The sequence below is a fragment of the Lotus japonicus genome, chromosome 2 (assembly GCF_012489685.1).
Source record: "Lotus japonicus ecotype B-129 chromosome 2, LjGifu_v1.2".
Classification (NCBI taxonomy): Eukaryota; Viridiplantae; Streptophyta; class Magnoliopsida; order Fabales; family Fabaceae; genus Lotus; species Lotus japonicus.
In genome coordinates, this window is record NC_080042.1 from 76,704,420 (window position 1) to 76,728,830 (window position 24,411).

Sequence of the window (24,411 nt, forward strand, 5' to 3'; positions counted from 1 at the left end):
GCGTTCCATGTTCGTGGAACCTTTTGACCATTTAGTTGTTCCAACTTATAAGCTCCTCCTCCAACATCGCCTATAATCCTGTAAGGCCCGCCCCAGTTGGGTGAAAGTTTGTTGTGTTTATCGGGTATTGTATTTTTTCGGAGCACTAAGTCTCCTACCCTCATTTTTCTAGGCACTACTTTCGTTGAGAATTTTCTTGCAACCTTCACTTTTCCCGCCTCATTCCTTATGTGAGCCTCACGTTGTTCCTCGGGCAGCATGATTAGATTTGCTATTAAATTTTCCCCGTTGTCATTCTCATTAAACCGAACCACTCGCCAATTTTGGTTTTCAATTTCAACTGGGAGCATGGCGTCAGTCCCATAAGTTAAACGATACGGGGTTTCCTTTGTGCTTGACGGTTCAGTGGTGTTGTATGCCCAAAGAACGCCTGGTAGTTCCTCCGCCCAAAGCCCTTTTGCTTCATCCAGTTTCTTCTTTAAACCTTTCAGGATAACCTTGTTAGCCGATTCAGCCTGCCCATTGGTTTGTGGATGTTCTACAGAGGCAAATCGCATCTCGATTCCCATTTCTGTACAAAATTCCCGGGTAACATTACTTGTGAATTGTGTTCCATTATCCATTACTAACGTCCTGGGGACCCCAAATCTACAAACAATCCTTCGCCACAAGAAACTCCTGACCTTGGCGGCCGTGATAGTTGCCACCGCCTCGGCTTCTATCCATTTAGTGAAGTAATCAACCGCCACGATGATATACTTCATTTGTGCCTTCGCTACTGGGAATGGTCCCAAAATGTCAACCCCCCACATAGCAAATGGCCAAGGCGCCATCATGGTTGTTAACTCTTCTGGCGGAGCCTTGTGCAAGTCAGAGAAGACTTGGCATTTTTCACATTTCTTAACATACTCAAGACAGTCCTTCTTCATTGTCGGCCAATAAAATCCAGCTCTCACAATTTTCACCGCCAAGGATTTCCCGCCTATATGGCTTGAACAAACACCTTCATGGACTTCCGCCATTATTCCATGGGCGTTCTTGGTGTCAACGCATTTGAGCATAGGGGACATAATTCCCCGCCGATACAACTCACCATCCACCACTGTGTAAAAACTGGCTTCCCTTCGTTTCGCTCTTGTGATCACATCGTCATCCTTTGGAGGGTTTTCTAGGAAGATCTTGATTGACTCCATCCAAGAAGGCTCGCCTTCAATTACTGACTTGACTGCTTTCAACTTTATTTCTACCAAATCAATGCTCGGGCGAGGCAGGGTTTCCTGAATGACTGTTTGGTAATTGCCCAATCTCCCTGTGCTCGCCAATTTTGCTAACACATCTGCCCTCTCATTTTGGCCCCTCGGGACATGTTCTATCTTAATTTCTTTGACCTCCATCATCAATCTGTGTACCACTTCCAAGTATTTGGAAAGTTGCGGATCCTTTACTTGGTACTCGCCTTTCACCTGTTTAACCACTAACTGCGAATCTCCCTTGATAAATAACTTTTGGACCCCCAGCTCAATGGCTAGCCTTAAGCCGGCGATCAAAGCCTCATACTCAGATTGATTGTTGCTCGCCTTGAACTCGAACTTTAGAGACTGTTCAATGATCATTTTGTCTGGACTTTCAATTGTTATCCCAGCCCCACTTCCAGTCTTATTAGAGGATCCATCCACAGATAGGACCCATTCTCCTCGAGTCTTCTCGCCTTCCGTGGGTGTTAATTCCGCCACGAAGTCGATCAAACTTTGAACTGTGACTTGGCCCCTTGGCTCATATTGTATATCATATTCTGACAATTCCACTGACCAGCTAACCAATCGCCCCGATAAATCAGGCTTCTGAAGTACTTGTCTTAAGGGGACATCAGTTTTAACTTTGACTTGGAAACTTTGGAAATAAGGCCTAAGGCGCCTCGCAGTTTTCATAATCGCCAATGCAGCCTTTTCAATTTTTTGGTACCGCAACTCTGCCCCCTGTAAAGTATGGCTCACGAAATATATAACTTTCTGCTTTTTTCCCTCTTCCTGGAGCAACACTGTACTCACCGCCTTGTCAGTAACTGCTAGATAGAGCACTAATGGAAAGCCTGGTGTTGGCTTGGAAAGTACTGGCAATGTGGCCAATGATTCCTTTAATTTGGTAAAAGCTTGTTCGCATTCCTCTGTCCACTGAAACTTTGAATTCTTTTTTAAGCATGTGAAGAATGGGGCCGCTTTGTCACCCGCCATTGGCAAGAAACGTGACAAGGCGGCCATTCGTCCTGTCAAACGCTGAACTTCTTTGACACTTGTTGGGCTTTTCATCTCGAAGATCGCCCTTCCCTTATCAGGATTCACTTCTATTCCTCTCGATGTCAACATGAATCCCAAGAACTTTCCTCCCTGGATCCCAAAAGAACACTTCTCAGGATTCAACTTCATTTGATATGTTCTTAATTGAGTAAACGCTTCCTTAAGATCGCCGCCATGATCACTAGCCCTGGCGGACTTTACGATCATGTCGTCCACATACACCTTCATATTCCTGCCCACTTGTTTTGAAAAGATTTTATCCATGAGCCGTTGGTACGTAGCTCCTGCATTCTTCAATCCAAAAGGCATTGTCTTGTAACAATAATTCGCCTGATTGGTCATAAATGCTGTACTTTCTTCATCCGATGGATGCATCATGATTTGATTGTAGCCCGAGTAAGCATCCATGAGACTTAAAAGTTCATTCCCCGACGCTCCATCCACAAGCTTATCAACATTGGGAAGTGGATATGAATCTTTAGGACACACTTTGTTCAAGCTTGTGTAGTCCGTGCACATTCGCCACTTCCCATTGGATTTTTTGACCATCACAACATTGGCGAGCCATGTCGGGTACTGCACCTCACGGATGAAGCGGGCCTTGATTAGTTTCTCAGTCTCTAATTGTACTGCCTTATTCTTTTCATCACTCATTCTCCGCCTTGGCTGGATGACTGGGGTCGCCCCTGGTCGAATAGCCAATTTGTGAGTGATCACATTGGGGTCAATCCCTGGTACATCATTGATGGTCCATGCAAAGAGATCCAAATTATCACCTAGCAGCGTGATCAACCTTTCCTCTTGTTCCTTTGTCAAACTGCTGCCAATCTTTAAAATTTTATCCTTAATTTGCACTTGCTTGGTTTCTTCCAGAGGTTGTGGGCGGAAATCATCAGCATCGTCTCTTGGATCCAAACTGAATCCCTCTTGCGGAAAGATTTCTGTGATTCTGTGACTTTCTTTGGCGGCCTTACGCCCATAAAGCGCCACACTTCTTAGATAACATTCTCTTGCTGCATTTTGGTCCACATGTAATACCCCAACCTTTCCATTGCAGGCTGGATATTTAACAGTCAAATGAGCTGTTGAAACGACCGCACATAGCTTGTTGAGGGTGTCTCGTCCCAAGAGTACATTGTAGTTGGCTCTGCACGCCAGGACTAAGTACTTCACTTGAAATTTCTTTACAAACTCTCCTTCGCCAAAAGCAGTTGGTATTTCCACATATCCTCGAACAGTGACACGGTCCCCTGTAAACCCTACCAAGGTTCCTTTATACGGCCTCAAGTCTGACTCTTTTAGCCCCAGGCGATCAAAGGCATCTCCATAAATGATATCCGCCGAAGACCCCTGGTCTAAAAATACTTTCTTCGTGACATAATTGTTAACCCTGATTGTTACCACAATTGGATCGTTGTCATGGGGAATCACGTGCGCAAAATCCTGAGGGGTAAATATGATAGGGGAGTGATTCACCCAACACTCGCTTTCGCTTGCCTCATGTACTGAGTGTACTGCCGCCACATAGCGTTTTCTAGCCTTACTTGAAATTGCACCCCCGCCAAATCCTCCTGCAATAGATGAACATTCCCCAACACGATCGCCCAACTCTTCCACTATCTCCTTGCCTTTGCCTTTGTCTCCTTGGGTGATCCTAGCGACTTCTGGCGTCGCTGTGTCTTTAACGAAGTTTGCCAGATGACCAGTCTTAATCAAACGATCAATTTCCCGCCTCAAATTCCAACAATTATCCGTCGTATGCCCCAACGCTTTGTGGTACTCGCACCACCTATTGGTATCTACATTAGCTGGCGGTCGCCGCGGTGGTGGCGGGTACTGCACAACATTTGTTTGCCCAACGGCCCTTAAAATGGTGCTTAAGGGCGCATTTAACTTTGTAAGTGGAACTGGAGCTGGCGTAGTACCATGCTGACCAGTTGTGGCTGCAGCGGGACCTTGAGAATTGCGGTGCCATGTATTTTGAAATCCTGGTTTGGAGTTTTGATATGGTCCCGGTCTTGGTACACGGGGGGTTTGTGCTACCTTGGTTTCCTTCCCCGCCTTAGGTTTATCCTGCGAAACCCCGCCGGAATGGGCTTGCTTGCGTCCTTCCTCTCTTTCTTGTTTTTTCTGATCATCCTGCTCAATTAATATGAATTCCTGAACACGAGCACGAAGGTCCATCATGTCTTTTGCTGGTCGCCTCGTCAAGTCCCGATTCAAATCACCCGCCCGAAGACCATTTTTGAAAGACGCAAGGCAAACATCCGGATTGCCCTCCTCCAGTTGAACCGCCATTTTACTAAATCGCGCCATGTAGTTCTTGAGCTTCTCCCCTGGCTGTTGATGTATGCTGATAAGATCAAACATGGTTGCCTTGGTAGTTTTATTGGCGGAGAATTGAGTTAAGAACTTTGTGGACAAATCAGTAAAATTGTCAATGGAGAAGGGCGGTTGACGGATGAACCATTGCATCGCCATCCCCTTGAATGTTGATGGTAACAACCTACACTTCACCTCATCTGTTGCTCCTCCAATAACCATTTTCGTGTTAAAATAACGCAAGTGTTCCATGGGGTCTGAGTCGCCTGAAAAGGCGTCCAACGCCATCGTTTGCAGATGCTTTGGTATGCCCACCCGTGTGATGGCGGGAACAAAAGGCTGGAATTCAACAACGTCTTCGGCCTCGAGCCGTTGTTCTTGCTTATAGTCTTGTCGCTGAGTTAAGTATTGCACCTAGGCTTGCAACTGCTCGTTCTGGCTTTGTACTTTTTGCAAAGTGTCCAACATTTGTTGCAAGGCCGCCGGAGTGATTCCCGTCACCACCTCTGGCGCTTTTCTCGGAACGCTGGTTTTGAGGTCATCCAGATTTACATATTCAGGCGGTGCTGATCGTCGCCTGACTCCTGGATCTGATCTAGCTATCAGATCTGAAGGTCTTCCTGGAGCTGCATTCACCAACGAGACCGGTGACTGCGCCACCGAGTGAACCCCCGCCGAAGAAGCCTCCTGCTCCGGCTCTTGAGGTACTTCGCGGTTGTTGTACCGTCCACAGCCGCGGCCGCCGTGACGACCACCCCTCCGGCGATGATCGCGGCGGCCCACACCACACGAACGAGTTTCCATGGATCTTAAAACGCACATTCTATGTCAAGTAGTAGATCGAAGTAAGACCCACAGACGGCGCCAATGTTCCGTACTAGGGAGATCTGACGTCGGAAACTGACAGAAAGTAAACCCTAGCAGAGTACTAAAAATATCACAAAAGGAATATTCTCATTAAATGTTCGAAAGGTACTTTTTACAAGGGGTTGACCTCTCCTTTTATAGAGGGAATGATCATAACGTGGACTGTCACTGTACTTGGGCCTGACAACCGGGGCCCAAGCCTCTATACATATAAGACAAAACTAAAGGAATCTTCCAGCTGGCGTGTGGACCCATCCAGAAGAAGGGCGGGCTTCGACGTTGTTCCATAAACCCCGCCATGGCTGCTTTCGTTCATCTAAATGCTCGATTTGGGCGGGAATAAGGGATACTTATATCCCGCCCAGTCCAGAAACTACCTTCTTTTTTTCTTTACATGTTTAACAAATTGCTACCACAATTCCGACCAGGTGCGGTGAAGGTCAAAAGTCTCCACAAAAGTGCGTGCGCCTAAATATCAAACTTTTAACCTAGGGGTTTAAACAGAAACTTAATTTTAAGCACTTAAAATTTTACTGACTCATTTTGGAAATTTTTATATTACACACAATGTTGCAAAATTTTCTACTTTCAAAAAAAAAAACTTTCTAAAATCTCTCTCAAGATTTATGAACAAAACAGGGTTTTTTGTTTTAGTGCTGTAATGCCTCAGATCACCACAGTAATCAATCATGAAGCACGAAGCTAAACTGTGTTTTTGCTACATTTCCTCAAACAAACAAGATTGATAAGATCTCCAAATTATTGGTGTCCTTATTTAATGGCAATGTTATTCTTTTTAGATTAAAACATCGTTTGATTAGATTTAAAAAATCATAAATCGTCCCATCCAATTAGTTAAATTCAAAATTGACAAAATTGAATAAAAGAAATTGGTACTATATAGAAGCATCTTTGAGCCTTATTAACTCAACTCAGACAAGATTTTTTTGTCAAAGTCAGTGGATATGAAAAACTTTCTTGATCTATTATAATGACTGAAACATCACTTGGGAGGAGTGAAGAAATAGTTTAATATCATTCATTACATTCACTAGCAGAAAACTACCAGCAGATGATATTAGTGATATAAATAGTTTTATCTACAATTCCCAGCTAATCAGCAACTATCATTCTAGCTAAATAGAAAACTAAATACTATACCACTTATTTACTGGTGTATCCTAGAATCCCACAAAAGTAGCATACGTTTTTCCAATTTTGGATGAGTATATATGAAATGTGAAAGTTAACCTACTGACTGCACATTTCCACCAAAAATAACACTAAACGTCATCAGAATGTCTCTAGCATATGCATTCATCATAAAGATGATATCTACCTACATAATTATTAATAAAAAGGATTATTAATCAGTTGTTTGCACAAATGGATTATCAAAATAATCTTGAAAGGGTTAATACACACTTTGATCCTGAAAGTTCACTTGTGTCAGTTTGTTCCTCTCAAAAGCATTTATATGTCTATACAAAACAGATTCCAAATGTGTCAACTTCTTTACAAATCTGTCTTTCTGTTTTCACAATTTTTGTCCTTCTATCAGCTATTGTAATGTGTCAAAAAATAGCTGACGTGTGCCGTATTAAAACTTCACATATGAATTCTGAGTCATATATGTCTATTATGGATATGTAAGTTTCAAGTGATCCTACTTATTAAAGAATAGATTCTCAAAGAAGCTGATATCTTTTTTGCATAGCAAAACTTTGTGCATGTTTTAATATACGGTGGAAAGTCACGGTGAGCCAAAATTATAGGAGACGGTAGACTAGACTCACGTCTCTTCTAAAAATATTTCAAGTAAAGAGTCCAGCATTTTTGGATTAGTTGAACAAAAAGTTAAGTGATTTCTGCTTGGCATCTCCAGCATTCTCCCTTTTCAGGTAATAGCACTATTTACTTTCTCTTGTACATGATGATCCAGCTGCAGAAAACACAAGCATAAAATTACTACAGACAATTATGTACATCAGGTCTACATGAACAAGATGTAAACTTAAATGCAGATCTCCAAATCTCAGCTGTTTTCACAGCAAAATATTTAAGCAATATACAAAACAAAAATGAACATTATACTTGGAAACATGTCAGACATTCAGGGGACACTATTTCAAAGTTGATACATGAATTAGTATCTGTTTGGAGACCAGTTAGGTGAACAGAATCCCAATTCATAAAAAGAGTTTCGTTTAGTTTTTATTCCAAAGCGAGCACTAACGGCCATGAAATAGGGCCATGCATTGAACCAACAAAGAAAATAACCTCACCAGTAACCACACAGGCATGCACATCCTCACATCCACACAACAATTTCCCATTTAACATATCTACAGCTTCAAATGACCCTCCTCCATCGCTTCTCTGCATCAGTGGTCAAATGAAAGTACATGTCAAACATAAGTAAGAAGAAAACCTACAATAATTAAGAACTGCATAACTTTCTTACCTTGTAATAATCAACAGCAACAAAATTAGCCCAGCGATTACCAGCTTCACCATAACAAGTAGAAAGCATGTTTATGAGATCTTCTGAATTATCTTTACATGTGGCTTGCTTGATTGGAATTGTTCTAAAATGGTTTACTAAAACCAATGATTTGCTTCTGTCACTGAGTGCAGATGACTCTGCACGTTTGGGGCAATTTCCCTCATCCATTCCATCTTTCCCATCTGCACTCATAATGTCAACATTAATTCCAAAAACTTAGAAAAAATCTTGGGACATGGTATGTATGATCAAAATCTTCTGTTCCAACTTGTGTCTAATTTGTATGTCCCACCGATAAAATTCGACATATCGACAAAAAGGGTACTCATACAAATTTGTAACCACTTCACTTATGTCTTCTAATCTTCCATGACAAACTCTCATTGGTGTGTAAGAGAATGAGACACTAAATGGAATGGTTAATATGCATGTAAATGGTGCTCACACTGATTTTCGACCATGTAGTTCCACTGGTATGCTATTCTTTCGCTTTCTTGTTCCTTGTGCTTCTTTGAGCCAAAGACAATTAGCCTGTAGTTTTTAGCAACCATGTCTTTCACCAAGGGCCAATCTTGGCCATCTTGAGGCATGCTTGAGACAGGAAACCAGTATTTCATTAATCCAGAAGCTTTGAATACCCTGCTCAATCCATTTGGTGCTTCAACATAGTCTTCTAATATTAGTGTCACAATTTCTGATGGATTTGCTGATAGGAAAGTTTCCACATCCTTGAAAGCATTTATGGCAGGTTCCTATTTTTAAAAAATGGAAAAGGAAAAGAAAAAAGAAGGATAAGCTTTTACTCCCCTAACCATATGTAGTATTTAACTTTTTTTGTGCATGTAATACTAAAACTCCTTCCATAGAAGCCCCTGATAATTTTCAATCAGTGGTCCTAGTTACTTGTAAATCCTAGTTGTTTGTTTTGTTTTGTTTAAACCACCTTGTTTGAGCCAGGCATGATGAATATGGGCGGAAATATGCTTCATACCAAGTATTTAACACGGCTGGATTAACATGTACTCTTATGAACTCGAATCCCATACATATGCTTAAGCTATAACAACCTCACGCCATTTTTATTTATGCGCTTGGTGGTTAAATCTAAGTTTTTGCATGTTGATGAAAAGCTTTTATGAATCACTTACAAATGCAGTGTACTCATGACACTTCCCTTTAAATGAATGACACAACCATACTTCTCCTTTGTAGTCATAGGTATCCAGCATAAGTGCTCGAACACCATTCTGCATAACGAGGATTAATAGAATTGTAGCCATCAAGCTTATCAAGTTCAACAATGAAAAAAATCAATGTCTCAGTGATCTAACCTGTAATTGCTGAGAGATACTGTCTTCTTGATTTGTGAAGGTAACAAGAGGAGCCCCATCAGGGGTTGGTCCATTTCTCATTGCAAAAGAATTATGAGTAGTCAGATATGCATATTTGTTGAACGGCAAAGAACCATTCTGTGCAATAGAAATTTGTTAGTACTTCAAAATAAAATTAAAAAATACACCTAAAATTTATAAATATTGCATCTTTCTTTTATTTAAGCTATAAAAAAAAAATTGTTGATACCAAAAGCTTGAATGGGTTTGTGGTTGATGATCTCACACATCTTGACCCTTGAAATTCAAGAAGGCAAGAGCTACAAAATAGTCCTGCTGCACATTCTTCATTGGACGAACACTTCTCCCAGAGCTACCAAAATGAACAACTTGTCATAACTATTGTTTGGATACCAGTCGAGTGTAAAATGAACTTTCATACATAAAAATAGTTTTGCCAGCTAAGTAACCACTAACGTCTATTTGCACTGGTGCATTGATTTTCAAACAAGAATAGATCCAATATGATTGAAGATTGAAGATTGAAGGGTTTAAATATCACTCTCAAGAGAACTGAGAAACAAAATGCACATACACCACAATGAAACTAATTTGCTATACTAACTATACGAGGGTCATTGATCAAACACATGGAGAAGTTCTTAGAGTAAGTAACACACCTGGAGACTCCCATTAGGAGACTCAATTGCTGCAGCTACAATACTAAGGAAGATTGAGAGAATAACTAGGGGCACACCCATGGAAAGAGCTGAATATGATGAGTTTTATGATTTGTGAAGTTTAAATATGAAATCAAAATGCATTTACTTGCAATAGAATCATATAGCAATCATGATCCAACCAAAGAGATCTCTACTTCAGGGTAGCTGAAGAATTAAAGACCCGTCTCTTGAGGTGCTAGCGTTTTAGTATCAATAAAACAGTAATTAAGAGCACAAATTGAAGGAAACGTTACTCCAATCAAGCTTGAGAGGTCAAAGCCAAGTAGGACAATATAACATTCGTTTGTGCTTATAGATGTGTGAACTGTGAAAGCGTAACGTTCTTACTTCGGAATCTTTGAAGTTCTTTAAAGAGAATGCAATTTTTTTTTTGGCTGAAGCTTGGGCCTTAAAGCTTGGCTTGCAGTTGGTTTGGGATTGGGGCTTCAGAGATGTCATATGCAATGTTGATTGTGCTGACTTATTGAAGTCTTTGGAGGATGAAGAGAGTAGGATGTGCCTACCTATCCTGGATGACATTCATGAGCTTATTAGCAGGCAGTGGTCAGTCTCCCTGATTCGAGTCTCGCGTGATTGTAATAAGCTGGCAGATTGGTTAGCAAAGAAAGGAGCCTCTTCCCCTACGGTGCCCCTTTGTGTGCTTGATTCTCCGCCATTGGACTTAGAGATCCTCATTATGGGTGATTGTTTTGCGGCTTTGTAGTTGTTTGTGTTTGTTTATTTTCCGATGTAGCCAAAAAAAAAGAGGAAGATAAAAGAGAATGTAATTTAAAAGCGTAAATGAAGCCAAGAATTAGACATGGTTGAATGGTTGATGAAGTTATTTTCCAAGTTGTAAAAAAATAAAGAGATGGTTGATGAAAATTAATGGTATTTTCGGCAAAAAATAAATTATATTCCAGAAATTCAACTTTTAAAAGTTTATTTTTTTCCTGAAAGTTTAATTTCCATAAAATAATTTTTTGGCTCTAGAATTTCAAATTCTGAAATGTAAATAGCATTTGCTTCCGAAAATTCGAGTTCTAAAAGTGTAATTCATAAAAAAGTGTATGCTTTTGCAAGTTCAAATTTCATAAGTTATTATTTTACATTACTGATTCCACTTCTCTTGGCGAATTTTTTTTCTCATAATTAACCCACCAACTCAACCGATGTGGGGCGGGGTGAGGTCTCCAACCCATATTTTGAAATAAGCCAACCCAACCCATCATCTTTCCTTCCAAAATCAAGACGGTCGATTCGGGTTGACCCACATTACCACCTTTATTTGAAAGTAACTAACTAGAATTGTTAAAATTCCGGTAATGCAAAAGTGTGTAAATAAAATATATAACTAAATGTTTTTTATTTAAGAATATTTTAGAAAAAAATTAAATTTATTTGGTGTTTAAGTTTCTGGCCAAAATCCATGATGGCCCTAATTCTTGCAATGAAGCCCATGTAAATAGTACTACACTAGAGCTTGTTGACCCATGAACCCAAAGACCAAGTACCAAGAATTCAAAGTTCAACAACACACAACACAATTACACAACAGCACCAGCTACCACTACCAATCCAAATATCTCTGCCTCTCCCTGCATCTTCCCAACATCTTTGGAACTCCACCAACAAACCAACATGCCAACAATCTCCAATTTCTACACCATGCAAGAAGCATCTCTGCATAACACCAAAGATGATTGCTGGATCGTTGTCGATGGAAAGGTACCCACTTTCCCACCCATCACTTGTTTCTCCTTCAAATTTCCCATCTGGGTCTTAATTTCCAATCTCTTGCTTTATGCTGCTGTTCTGTTTATCATGCGTGCTGTGTAAAAACCCTATGGTAATTGCTATTGTAATTGTAATGCCATTTTGCTTTGTTCTGCTTTTCTCTTATTATTGCTTGCCCTTTGCTTTAAGATCAATTTTTAGCTTTCGATTTTCATTTTCTTGTTTGATGATGCTGTTGGCTGCCATTTTCTTTTCCTTTTATTCAGGGACTGCAGTTTAATGTTGTGACTGGATTTGACCTAGCTATTTTAAGGCACTGTAGGACTGTTTAATGTGGATCACTGTGAGTATGTAACAAATGAGTACATGAATGGGTATTAGCAAGAGCAACACATTAGAAGCTTTGGCTGAACTAAGTTTTCTTATATCGTTGAAAGTCTCACATTGAATAGAGATATGACTAAATAATCCTTATAAATGGTACATCAATCCTCATCGCTAACCTAACTTTTGGGTAGAATCAGGCCTAACTCAAATTCTACGATGCATAGGAAAAAAAAAGAATTTGCATTCGTGGTTGTGCACTGATAAGGCTACTAGACCGTGGGGTTAATTGACAGCAACTTAGTCATTCCCTTGACATGTTTGTCATTCTTGGCATAGAAAAGTTTGATTTCAGAATGACTACCGACTACCTGTTTGCAACTGCACCTCTTAGGGTGTGTTTGTAAGTTGAGTTTTGGAGGGGAGGGGAGGGAAGGGAAAGGAAAGGCGTAAATCTTGTTTCAACGATGATTAATACATAAACAATAGTATCATTGCAAATCACCCTAATCACTTGTTACACTTCAGTAGTTTTTTATAAGTTATAACATTTCCTTTCCTTTATGGAAGCAGTTGATCTATCTGATAGGTTGATATTTTTTTCTACCTATAGCTATTGGTGTCCCATCACGTGTGTTATTTAATTTAGAAGTAGTCTTTGGAAGCGCTTTGCAGCCCATTTAGTGACGAGTTCTGTGCTGCATAACATCTGGTTAATATTTTGTGCTTGTAGTCCAGTTTTTTTTATTTTTTATGAAAACATTGTAGGTTAGTTTTAATTTTTGCTTGGCTAGATATTAAAATTAGGAATTCTGAAACATTTGCTGGTTTTGGTTGTACTTTTCTCAGTTTTCTGTCCACATTGCATTGTATTCTCTTGTTCTGTTTTGTATCTTTTCTGGCTGATTTGCTAAATTCTCTTCTGGTCACTGGCTGTTGACCAAGATGGCTCAAGTCCTATAGTACCTTCTGTTTTTTTTTTATTCCAAACTTGTCTTCTAAGGTGTTTGATCCCAAATTTCAAAAAATGTATTCCAGCAATGTCTTTTATGCCTCTCTCTTCCTTTGCTTCTCTATTAGATACACATGTTTTCATTTGGCAATGCAGGTATACGATGTGACGCAATATTTGGATGATCACCCTGGTGGAGATGATGTACTCATTGCCGCAACTGGTACATCCTTAATCCTTTAGCTTCCTACATTTTTTTCACGATGGAATACATAACCAAACATGAAAAATCCATCCAATATCTGAATTCAAAAAGTTAATACACCTTTGTATTTTATGAAGGGAAAGATGCAACAGATGATTTTGAAGATGCTGGCCACAGCAAAACTGCAAGAGAACTTATGGCGGAGTATTATATTGGTGAGCTTGACACATCACCACCTCCACTTTCCACCAAGGAACCTGTTTCTGAAAAGTTCATGCAGCTGAGAAAGCAATATTTGGCTGCTTCCATGGCCCTAGTTGGTATCTCAGTGATTGTTGGTTTCTTATACTTACGTAAGAAGTAAAATACATTAGTTTACAAGGCAATTCTTTTCCATTGTTGCTACTGCTACTGAAGCATTGTCGCAAATTTTGTATTGCTGAAAGCATAGAAATTATAAGAAAACTAGCTTATCTTAAAACATAAATAGTAATCGATTCTATGCTGCACATTACATTGAAGTACTGATCAAAGAATGGATGATCAAGCATGTTTCTTGCGGTTTTGTTGATTAGGGTTTTTATGCCTTTTTTTTAAGTGCCTTTACATTCATCATTCTTTTTTCATTTTATTCTCAAAATTTCATTGTTTCAATTTGCATGTATGCTTCTGAAACCGGAAGTCCTTGTGGTTTTTGGATTTTGGTTGTGAAAATTCCGGTATATTAACTGTCCCAGGCTCTAAGCTTTTTATTAGAATTCGGGTTAGGCTTGACTCTACCCCAAAAGTTAGCTTAGGGGGCGAGGATTGCTCTACCTTTTAGAATGACTATTTTGGTCATATCTCTAATCAATGTGAGCCTTTTTAGGTTGAGGATGAGACTTTTTTTCATTTACATACAATTATATGGCAAGGCGTTAGGAAAATGTGGTGTGACTTGGCCAAAGGAATCCATTGGAGGGTTGGAAAGGATAAGAGGGTGAGATTTTGGAAGGTTTGATGGCTTCCTTATGGTGTTGTTCTTATTGGCATGGCTTCGTTTATCATCCCTGTTGCATGGTTGGAGCAACTAGTTGCCTCCTTTTATGACGATTGTTATGGATGGAGACATGACCTGTTTGTGGGATTCCTTCTGCATTTTGTAGCAGCGAAAGTTCTGGCCTTAACTCCTCCTAACCAGGAGCTTGGTGAGGATGCAGTTTTGTGGAACAACACTAGCAATGGAGTTTTATCTACTCAGTCAGCCTATGCTCTGTTAGTGGACTAGCGTGAATTTCAATATGATTTGAGTTTGGAACCCCTAACTGTAAGAAGGATGGAGTGATCTATATCCATTCAAGAGCAGTATTATATGAATATCAACAATGAAATAGAAAATTTTAATAATTTTAGGAATCCATTTATTCAATATTATTATTTTTCAATAGAGTGCATGACTCATATGAGTCCATCTTAGGGTTTCCCACAACCAGTTGGCCATTTGACAAGGTTAGGAGAAAGGGTTTTAAGGACTGGATTCCTCTCAAAGAAGTTGGTTGGCCTCAACTCAAATCCAGTGCTCAGTAATGGCATTATTGGGAAATCTTCTTGGCATGGAACATGGTGGATTCCGACTACGTACCACAGCACAATATCTTTGTTCTCAATACTCCTATTCCTGCAATGATTTTCAATTTCAAAACAAATATGAAATTTTAATTAGCTATACCTAATAACAATTTGTAGTGAAAAAATTACAATAATGATACTCAGACATAGAAATAGTGCAGACATCTAATAGACATACATTCTTCTCTTTATCTCTTTTTCTTATCATATATCACATCCATTATTTCTTCTCTCTTCTTTTCTCATTGTGAGTGTCTTTAGGATGTCTGCACTATGCGAATGTCTACCGATCATTTTCCGATAAATTATTCAAATAAATTAGTTATGCATACTTACTGCTTAGTCCAAATAGCTAATGTATCTTCTCCACGGCTTTGATCAACATATAATCCACCAGCCCATTTCTCAGTCCTATTGTATGGAGTCACCCAAACATTGTAGTTGGTAAAAGCACCACGAGTTTGAGGGTAATCATCCTCAACAAGAAGGGGGTGAACAGCTGCACCCGGAACCAAACGGTACCCTACCTCATTTCCTGTGCTAGTCTTTTTGTTAGGATTCACCACTGCTAGCTCTGAAGGGCTCAACCCAAGCTTAATCTTTGCATCAGATTCAGTCTTAACATTTTGAGTATCAATTGTCCAATAACTCTTTCTCTTGGAACTGTTGTCTGTGACTTTCACAGTCTTCAAATTGGTCTTGACAAATGAATTGTCCACACCATCAACATCAAGATCAAGATGGTATATGTAAAAATGGTCATGGTAAATTGCAATGCTCTGTTCTGACACCAAAGTGCCATGCTGATCCTCATTTATCTGGTCTTTGTGCTTAATATCCACTGCCTTAATTTCCAACATGCCTGATAATGATATCTGCACAAAGCACATAGAATTAAATTAAGGCCTCATATTAAATAAAAGTGTTGCATGTATATGACAAATATAATTAAAAATGCATGTAATGTAAGGAAGTTAGCAGTACATACCGCAGGCTTAATTGAACCACTTGGCTTGAATTCCCAATCCATTACATTATCATAGTTGCCAACAGTAACCACTGATCTAACCACTAGACTCACATCAGATCTTACTTCTCGTATCTGATAAAAAACATGTTCAAATTATTCAATATTATCCCATAAATAAAACGAATAAAGATTTAATGCATATCTGCTCTTAGTATAAATATCTTTGGCAGTGATATCAAATATTTATTTTGCTAACTATTGAAGCTTATGTGACATGAAATGATTGGACGTCAATGTAGCTAAATTTTATAGATATACTTACTTCTTCATTGGGGATCCCTGTTTCTGTATGACGCCAACTGATACCACCATATTGTTCAAAGACACAAAATGCATTCTCCAAGTGTTGTGGACTACCATCTCTCCCCGCATAGTATACATCTAGGAACTGAGCATGTGGTGGACAATCATGCAATGGCTCCAAAGAAACCATGGACTGACCAAACCCAAACTCACCAGCATCAAAGAAAGTCTTATAATACCACTCCTCACTGGGATCTTGATATGGCACAAACAGCTCAGAAATGTATCCCCTATACAACACTTGACGAAATTTGTGAACCTCAGGGTCATAAATTGACGCAGTTGAAATTATCACCCCAGCTCGCATATCATACCCCACATGGAGCTTCCAGTTGGCCCACCTGAAAAAACCGATATCAATATTATACAACACTCACTCCATCTTTCATTATAAGTAATTTTTATAAGTTTTTTTCTCCAAAATATAAATTATTTTACAGTTTACAACATCTATTTTTTTTTTCATGCTTACTAGTAATTTGTCCAGTTCCCATTTAAAATCGAGGGGTTCCCTACCTTTTTAACTTGATGCATGTGTCATATTATTTTTGAAATAAATTTGTATAACTTAAAATATTTTAGTCCTAAAATATTTTCAACAATAGACTAAAAGGTATCAAACTCAATTAATTTTTATACGGGTACCAAAGCAAAGACCTATATATTCAAGATTAAAAGAATTCTTACAAAAAAAACTTACTTATCTATAAAATCAATGAGAACAAGAAATTGCATTATTTTAAGGTCGCATCTAAATTGGTTTATGGAAAAAGTTCATAGACCTATAAATTATTTTAAGTTCAAAGACCTAAAGTTCATAGCTTTTAATCCATGTAAAAAATTACTTTAAATAAAAGATAAATGATGACATAGCTTGCTTACATGAGCAGGTCTTTACTAGCTAGTGACCAACCATATGTGGTAGACCTAGTCAGGTCAAGAGTGTTCAAGTGCTTTGTTTTACATCCGTTTTAGTCCTTCAATTTTCCATCTTTTTCCACTTCTTTACACCTCAAAAATAGGTGTGAAGATATAATTATTCCCTTTCTACACCTCCACAACTTTTGGCCAATTAGCTTTGATATATTAACACATAATTTCTCTTACATCCAATTTCCATCAAAATTCTCATATTATCTCTTTCTTATCTTATATTACATATCTTATCACATGTATCTTTTGATCTCTCTTCTATTTCAATTTATCTCTAAATGCGCAAGTGGGATGGGTCAACAAAATATTTTGCTCCAAAAACTCACCACATCATCATTTGAATTTTAAAACAATTAAATAAAAATAAATAAATAAATAGCTCTTTCGAATTTAGCACATCATCATAATAGATTGTTTTATAAAGCCAAACATAAGGTTCAGATATGTTCTTTTTAAGTAATTAAGTTGCTGTATATATAAAACCAAGCATTCACAATCATATCTCAACAGAATATTGAAAAAAATATGAAAACAATTTTGAACCATATATGCTAAGTGAGATGATGTGAACTTGACCTGAGAGTGTGGCCACTGATTGTAAACCCTGGTCCCTCCGGTTGATAGGAACCATAGGCATGAAGCTTTGGACCAAATGGTGGTCGCATGTGTGAAGCTCTGAATTCTGTATTATCTGCCTTGGGGACAGGTTGAATAGACCTATCATGGTACTCAATAATCTTCATGTGATCAATATCAGCCACCATTACTATTCCATGAATAGGCCTCACAAATATATTAGCTGTGCCATTCTTCATGAAACACTCCAGCCTCAGCACCCTCTGGTTCTTCTCTTCGCCGTACCACCCAGCTGTTAAACCAAAACACACCACTTCAGAAATGTTCAAACCCCTCTTCTTCACTGACTCAATAAACGGATCGTAGTTCAGGGGCAGTTTCCCGGCCTTGCCTTCTTCATCGAGGGTCAGGGTTGGGAAGCCGTTTCCAATGCGGAGTTTGTCAGAGAGAATGGTGGAGGATGTAAGGTTTATTAACATCTCGTGGATTTGGTTGTTGTTGACAATGGCGATGACGAAGGCGTTTCGCGAGGTTTGGACGCCAGAAGATAGCCATTTGAGGACTGTGGGTTTTTCAGGGTCATCTAGGCCAACATAGTGGAAGTTGGCCTTGGGATATTTGTTGAGGACTATGGTTTGGACGAGAGTGATCTCCTCTTTTGTTAGAGGGTCAAATGGGTGTGCTAGTGGCGTAGGTGTAACAGAAACTCCAGATTCTACTTGGAAGCAGAGGAAGAAGATGAAGAAGAAGAAGTTTAGGAGTTTCATGCTACAAGTTGTGGAGCTAGCTTGCTGTTTAGAAGTGAGAACAGGCTAAAATCCACACATAAAGCCCTTAAATGGGAAAAAATGAATAAGGAAAAAATCCATATACATCTCATTTCAACAAAAGAGAGACATGTGAGATTTAATAAATGATGTGTTAAAATAAGAAAAGTGAGAAAGAAAGAAAATGAAGGTTGAGTTAAAGAAAATGAAAGTGTGAATATCTTAAAACTAATGGAATAATAATAGTTTCACACTTCACACACTTACACTTTATTTCCACCTCATTTTCTCTAAGGGAATATTGTTGAGAAAAATGGTTACCTACTTAACAACAATGAAGTAAAGTATAATCCTATAATATATACTATTTTTGAAACCAAAAAGTGATACCAAAAAGTGGTAACTCTGACAAATGTCGCCTCCTCATTAATTTTATGTCTTTCTCCATAAGTTTTCTCTCTCTTACTATGATTAGTAGGAAAATGATGTCATATTCATATTTTCTGATTTTTGAATAATTTAAATATTAAATAATTTCATATTTTTAAAAATAATTAATGTATTAATATTGCATTTAATAGAAATTAATGACATTAAAATATTTAACAAAAGTCAATTGTAACTTTTTTCGAAAATAACTATTGTATTAATTTGACATTTAATGGTTTTAATGACATTAAAATAATTAATAAAAGTCAATTGTGATTTTTCTACCATTAAAATATGTGTTGACAAAGTCTTTTTTTTTAATGATTATGATTATTTTTTATCTAACAATATAAAAAATAAATAAATTTATATTGCATTTAATAGTTATTAATGACATTAGAATATTTAACAAAAGTCAATTGTAACTTTTTTCAAAAATAAATATTGTATTAATTTGACATTTAATGGTTTTAATGACATTAAAATAATTAATAAAAGTCAATTGTGATTTTTCTACCATTAAAATATATGTTGACAAAGTCTTTTTTTTAATGATTAATTGATTATGATTATTTTTTATCTAACAATATAAAAAATAAATAAATTTATATTGCATTTAATAGTTATTAATGACATTAGAATATTTAACAAAAGTCAATTGTAACTTTTTTCGAAAATAACTATTGTATTAATTTGACATTTAATGGTTTTAATGACATTAAAATAATTAATAAAAGTCAATTGTGATTTTTCTACCATTAAAATATATGTTGACAAAGTATTTTTTTTAATGATTATGATTATTTTTTATCTAACAATATAAAAAATAAATAAATTAAATGTAATATCTTACGTTCAAAATGATATTAAATATGACACAAAAAATTATATCAAATAGTTTTCAAGATTTTATTTGAAAATTAACTCAAAATTTTTGTATTTTATATTTTGGTATATACATCTAGAAGATTAAAATGGTTTTGGTATATTGATTCAAAGTATAACAAATTAGAAAGAAAAAAAAAAGAATTAGAATGTACTCCCTCCGTTTCTATTTAACTGTCCAGGAAGAGAAGAAACACACATATTAAGGAGTGCAATTAATTTTGTTACTTTTCATAAAAGTATTATTTGATTTCCTATTTCACTCTTTGAAATGTGTATTATCTTTCCTCATTTATTGTTCCTGCATGGGTATTTCTTGGAAAAACATCATTTAATGCTTTCTTGAAACTCTAAGTGGACATATATATATGAAACAATGTTCTGAAAACCGGACCGGACCGACCGAACAGGTTAGACCGGGAATCGGACCATTGGCCGGTTTGGTCCGGGTAATTAAACCAGGGATTACTGAACCGGTCTCTGGACCGAAGAACCGGGAAAACCGGTCTAAACCGGCTGGTCAACGGTTTGAGAAAAAATTATTTTTAGAATAAATTTTGTCCTCACTATGGGTTGAACCTGGGACCTTGGAGTTCCAAAAAGGTTCGTATACCACTAGGCCACAAGTTCTACTGGGATAAATTGTGTATTTTTATATTTATGATAGTACATAGTGATTGAGGAAACAAATGCATTCATGACACATATTTAACTTAAGTAACAATTTTTGACAATATATGCATATTACTTAACATATATTTGTTTTTATTTATCAAACATTAATATATATTTTATATTATAATTTTTTATTTATTATTATATAGAAGAAAAATAAATTTACAAGTATGTACATATTAATGACATAAACTAAGTAATAATTTGAGTGAATTTGCAATATTATATTTATTTTATTTTTATATTTAATAATTATAATTTATCAATAAACTATTCATTATTCACTAAAATAACATATACTATCTATATTAATATATATGTTATGTATTATTATATTACCACGGTTGAACCCCGGTTTGACCCCGGTTCGATCTTTGAACCTTGAACTTGTGCCTCAACAGGTTTGATGACCGGTCCGGTTTTCAGAACATTGATATGAACAAACTTTTTTCTTCAAAGTGGACAGTTAATAAGGAACGGAAGGAGTAACTTAGAAAGAAAAAAAACTTAGATAGGTGATATACATATTTAAAAAAGAAAGCTGAGAGAGGAAGTTTGAAAATATTTGATGTATGCCGACAAAGTACTCTTATTTCATCCGTGAATGGCGCGAGATTAATACTAGTTTTTGAGTATGTTTGAAGTTCAGTAGTATATGGGAATACCTCAAGGTAGTGGAGTATAATTAACTTTAAAAATGCATTCAAAAATGAATTGTGATTCCTAATATCACTTATGTGTCACAACAGGTCTAAATAGTAGAACTAAAATTGATCGCATTACTCATCATATTTCTCAATTCTCTATTTTCTTTTCATATATTTCTCCATTAAGTGGGGGTGGACAAGTGTGCACAAGTCATTTTCCTTATCTCATTCTTGAATTTTTAATATTAAATTTAATGTGTGTTTGGATTATAGAATTGATTCTAATAAAATTAAATATTTAAAAACGTGAGTTAAAGAAAATGTGAAAATATTTTTACCTCTCATCCACATATTTTATGAATTTTTTCTTCTTTCATCTGGTCCTCTTAGTTTTGATGTGGAGTATTTGTTCTTTGTGAGTGTTATCTCATTTAATGTGGAGTATTTGTTCTTTGTTTGTAAGTCTTCTTGGTTTTGATATCAATAAAAGATTGTTGTATGCACGACAACGAATGTAAATCACGAAATAGAAATAGAAATAGAAAGTGATAAGAAATAAGTAATAAATGTGACATGTAGTGTAGTATAATAAAAAATTCCATAATAGAAAAAAATTGCATTCCTATACTCATAGCTCATTGATATAGGGTGTATCATTACCACAATGAGTAAAAATATTTTCACAAACCAATTCCACCTCCACCTCATTAAATTATGAAGAAAAGAGAGGTAAATGAGTGATATGATAGGTGATGTGACAGAAAATGCAGAGAAAGAAATGAAGAAAATAAGGTGGAAATGATATGTAAGAGAAAGGAAGGTGTGAGTATATCACAACTCTTACCACAATACCACATGTCAAATGTCAGGTCCAACATATTTTTGGTCCCTTGTCCTACTACATTTAAGTGCCAAAGTGTCTTCCCAAATGGGGCATCCAATCATATCTATTAATAAAAATGAATTGTCAAAAAAAAAAAACAAATATCAACATTGAATATTTCTTCTTAACACTCACTTTCTAAATAATTGAAATTCATGTGATTTCTGCTAAAAATATGAAAATCACTTTCAACTTAACAAGATTCAAATGAATTTCAACTAATAAATAACATTTATACTATTGAAATGCATTATTAACATATTTTTTTTCCCCGAGGTATTCTCACATTCGGTAGTCATGAGACCAATTCCCCGAGACTTTGAAATCATGTTAAATAAATATGTCTCTCCCAACAAATATTTTTTCATACGCACCGCTCAGAGATCGAACCATGGACTAGATGTTTAAGGAGCTTAACTATATATTTGTGCAGTTGTGCTACACCTTGTTGATCACTATTAGTAATTGTTTTCATACATTTAAAAGGATTTTGGGCTAAAGAACATGTTTCCGTAAAGCCCAAAACCTTCTGAGGCCCAACAAGGAAAAGCCCATTAGCCCACACACGAAACAAACAAAAAAAGATGAAGGTTAACGTCAATGGTGGATTCAGATTCAGCGAACCCTAACACCGGTTGAAGAAGAAGATGGCGATGATGGAAGGGGTGCAGAAGAACACTCTCTACGTCGGAGGGTTAGCGGAGGAGGTCAACGAGTCAATCCTCCACGCCGCCTTCATCCCCTTCGGCGACATCAAAGACGTGAAGACGCCGCTCGACCAGGCCACACAGAAGCACCGCTCGTTCGGCTTCGTCACGTTCCTCGAGAGAGAAGACGCCGCCGCCGCCATGGACAACATGGACGCCGCCGAGCTCTACGGCCGCGTCCTCACCGTGAATTACGCCCTCCCGGAGAAAATCAAGGGCGGTGAACACGGTTGGGCTGCGCAGCCAAGTAAGTAACTGCTTCCTAACTACCATTGTTGATTCTCTAACTGGTTTTTGTTTTGATTTGACCTAGTTTTTGGGGATTGGGATTTTTTTTTGTTCAGTTTGGGCGGATGCGGATACGTGGTTTGAGCGGCAGCAGCAGGAGGAGGAGATGCGGCGGTTGGAAGCTGAGAGTCGAGCGGCGAATCAGGCTGCTGAGGATTTGCGGAGGAAGCAAGCTGTTGAGGATAGAGAAGGGGAGAAAGATGATGCAATGGAGGTTGATCCTATGGCAAAGGCTGAAGCTGAGGTTCTTCAACAGAATCAGTAGCTTGTGAGATCAATCTGATCAGAGAAATAGAAATTGCTGTAGATGATTCTGATACAAGATGATAATTGCTAGGGGCTTGCTTCCCAGTGAAATTGTGTGTTCTTCCCTGTTTTTCTGCCTTGCTTGTATTGTGAAGATTCTAGCATGGGAACTGCACTACTATAGTTGTGTCTTGAAAGTTGAAACAGATAGCTTCTGATATAGTTCTAGAATTTAGGATGGTTGATTTCAAACATGTTTTGGATGATTGTGAAATCAAGATGAAGAATGAAATTAAGTGTATGTTTGGTTTCATGTTTGTTGGAGTTAGATTATAGCTCTTAAATCAATTCTAGAATGAAGCTACAAGCACCTTAAGATCTTTCACAATCATTTGTCCATTTATAGAAGCTACATCAGTATATTTAAAAAAAAAGCAGTTCTTCTCCTACTGCAGAAACCTACTGAGTTTCAATTCATACAGACATACACCAACTTCTACAGCCCTTTGGCTATTCACTCTTTGGAAAATCTTCCAAAATTGAGTGTGTATATTATAATCTACCGAAAGTAGCCAGGATCGAACTCTCCATGAGATTCCTTGTTGCATTACTTATAACTTCCTTGTTCGTAAACAAACCTCTTCCGTAGCCGATTCTCGGCTTCCACGAGACAAAAGCACACATGCTATAAATCTGGTATAATTGACACAAATGATCAGAATGATAAATAGTTATAACTCAATGGTTGGATTCAAAAGAACACTTTCTATTTTAAGTTACATAGACAGTTTAAGATTATTAAAGTCTTGTACCGGTATAAGTTGGTCCCTCCCTAAATTGCAATATTAACAAATGTATTGGTTATTATACAAGAAAAATATAATAAAGAATAGCACATTAGTAATTAAAACAATGGAATCATACCTATATAGCATCTGAACCAATCACCTATTGGTCTTATAAGGGTTCGCAAGTTATATTTAACATAATTTGTTATGTAAATCATGCTCCTAATCATGGACGCTTAGTGATAGTTAAAAGACTAGTACATGTTATCCCCATATACCTAGAATGGTGGGAACCTGATTATTATTAGGTTGGATTCACAAATGATCGGAATGATAACATGTACTAGTTGCTGCCACTTCCAGAGCAAAGAAGCATGTAGTACATT

General features: G+C 37.3%; 4 protein-coding genes across 4 annotated transcripts; 2 read left to right on the forward strand and 2 right to left on the reverse strand.

The window, feature by feature from the left end:
• Positions 1 to 7,050: 7,050 nt before the first annotated feature.
• Positions 7,051 to 10,081, reverse strand: LOC130737054 (PI-PLC X domain-containing protein At5g67130-like). The gene is made up of 8 exons (XM_057588824.1): positions 10,001 to 10,081; positions 9,571 to 9,693; positions 9,321 to 9,458; positions 9,138 to 9,236; positions 8,435 to 8,741; positions 7,948 to 8,171; positions 7,769 to 7,862; positions 7,051 to 7,425 (listed from the first exon to the last, which is right to left on the reverse strand). Exons 1-8 carry the CDS (start codon positions 10,079 to 10,081, stop codon positions 7,394 to 7,396), a joined length of 1,098 nt encoding a protein of 365 aa, XP_057444807.1. The 3' UTR covers positions 7,051 to 7,393.
• Positions 10,082 to 11,553: 1,472 nt separating this feature from the next.
• On the forward strand, positions 11,554 to 13,834 carry LOC130739719 (cytochrome b5). Its single transcript, XM_057592100.1, has 3 exons — positions 11,554 to 11,770; positions 13,212 to 13,278; positions 13,398 to 13,834. The coding sequence occupies exons 1-3, from the start codon at positions 11,684 to 11,686 to the stop codon at positions 13,622 to 13,624; spliced, it is 381 nt and encodes a 126-aa protein (XP_057448083.1). The 5' UTR covers positions 11,554 to 11,683; the 3' UTR covers positions 13,625 to 13,834.
• An 806-nt stretch (positions 13,835 to 14,640) lies between these two features.
• LOC130739718 (primary amine oxidase-like) lies at positions 14,641 to 18,569 on the reverse strand. Its single transcript, XM_057592099.1, has 5 exons — positions 17,711 to 18,569; positions 16,161 to 16,542; positions 15,857 to 15,970; positions 15,205 to 15,743; positions 14,641 to 14,917 (listed from the first exon to the last, which is right to left on the reverse strand). The coding sequence occupies exons 1-5, from the start codon at positions 18,475 to 18,477 to the stop codon at positions 14,713 to 14,715; spliced, it is 2,007 nt and encodes a 668-aa protein (XP_057448082.1). The 5' UTR covers positions 18,478 to 18,569; the 3' UTR covers positions 14,641 to 14,712.
• Positions 18,570 to 22,594: 4,025 nt separating this feature from the next.
• LOC130739722 (uncharacterized) lies at positions 22,595 to 23,550 on the forward strand. The gene is made up of 2 exons (XM_057592104.1): positions 22,595 to 22,950; positions 23,048 to 23,550. Exons 1-2 carry the CDS (start codon positions 22,644 to 22,646, stop codon positions 23,254 to 23,256), a joined length of 516 nt encoding a protein of 171 aa, XP_057448087.1. The 5' UTR covers positions 22,595 to 22,643; the 3' UTR covers positions 23,257 to 23,550.
• The last annotated feature ends 861 nt before the right edge of the window (positions 23,551 to 24,411 follow it).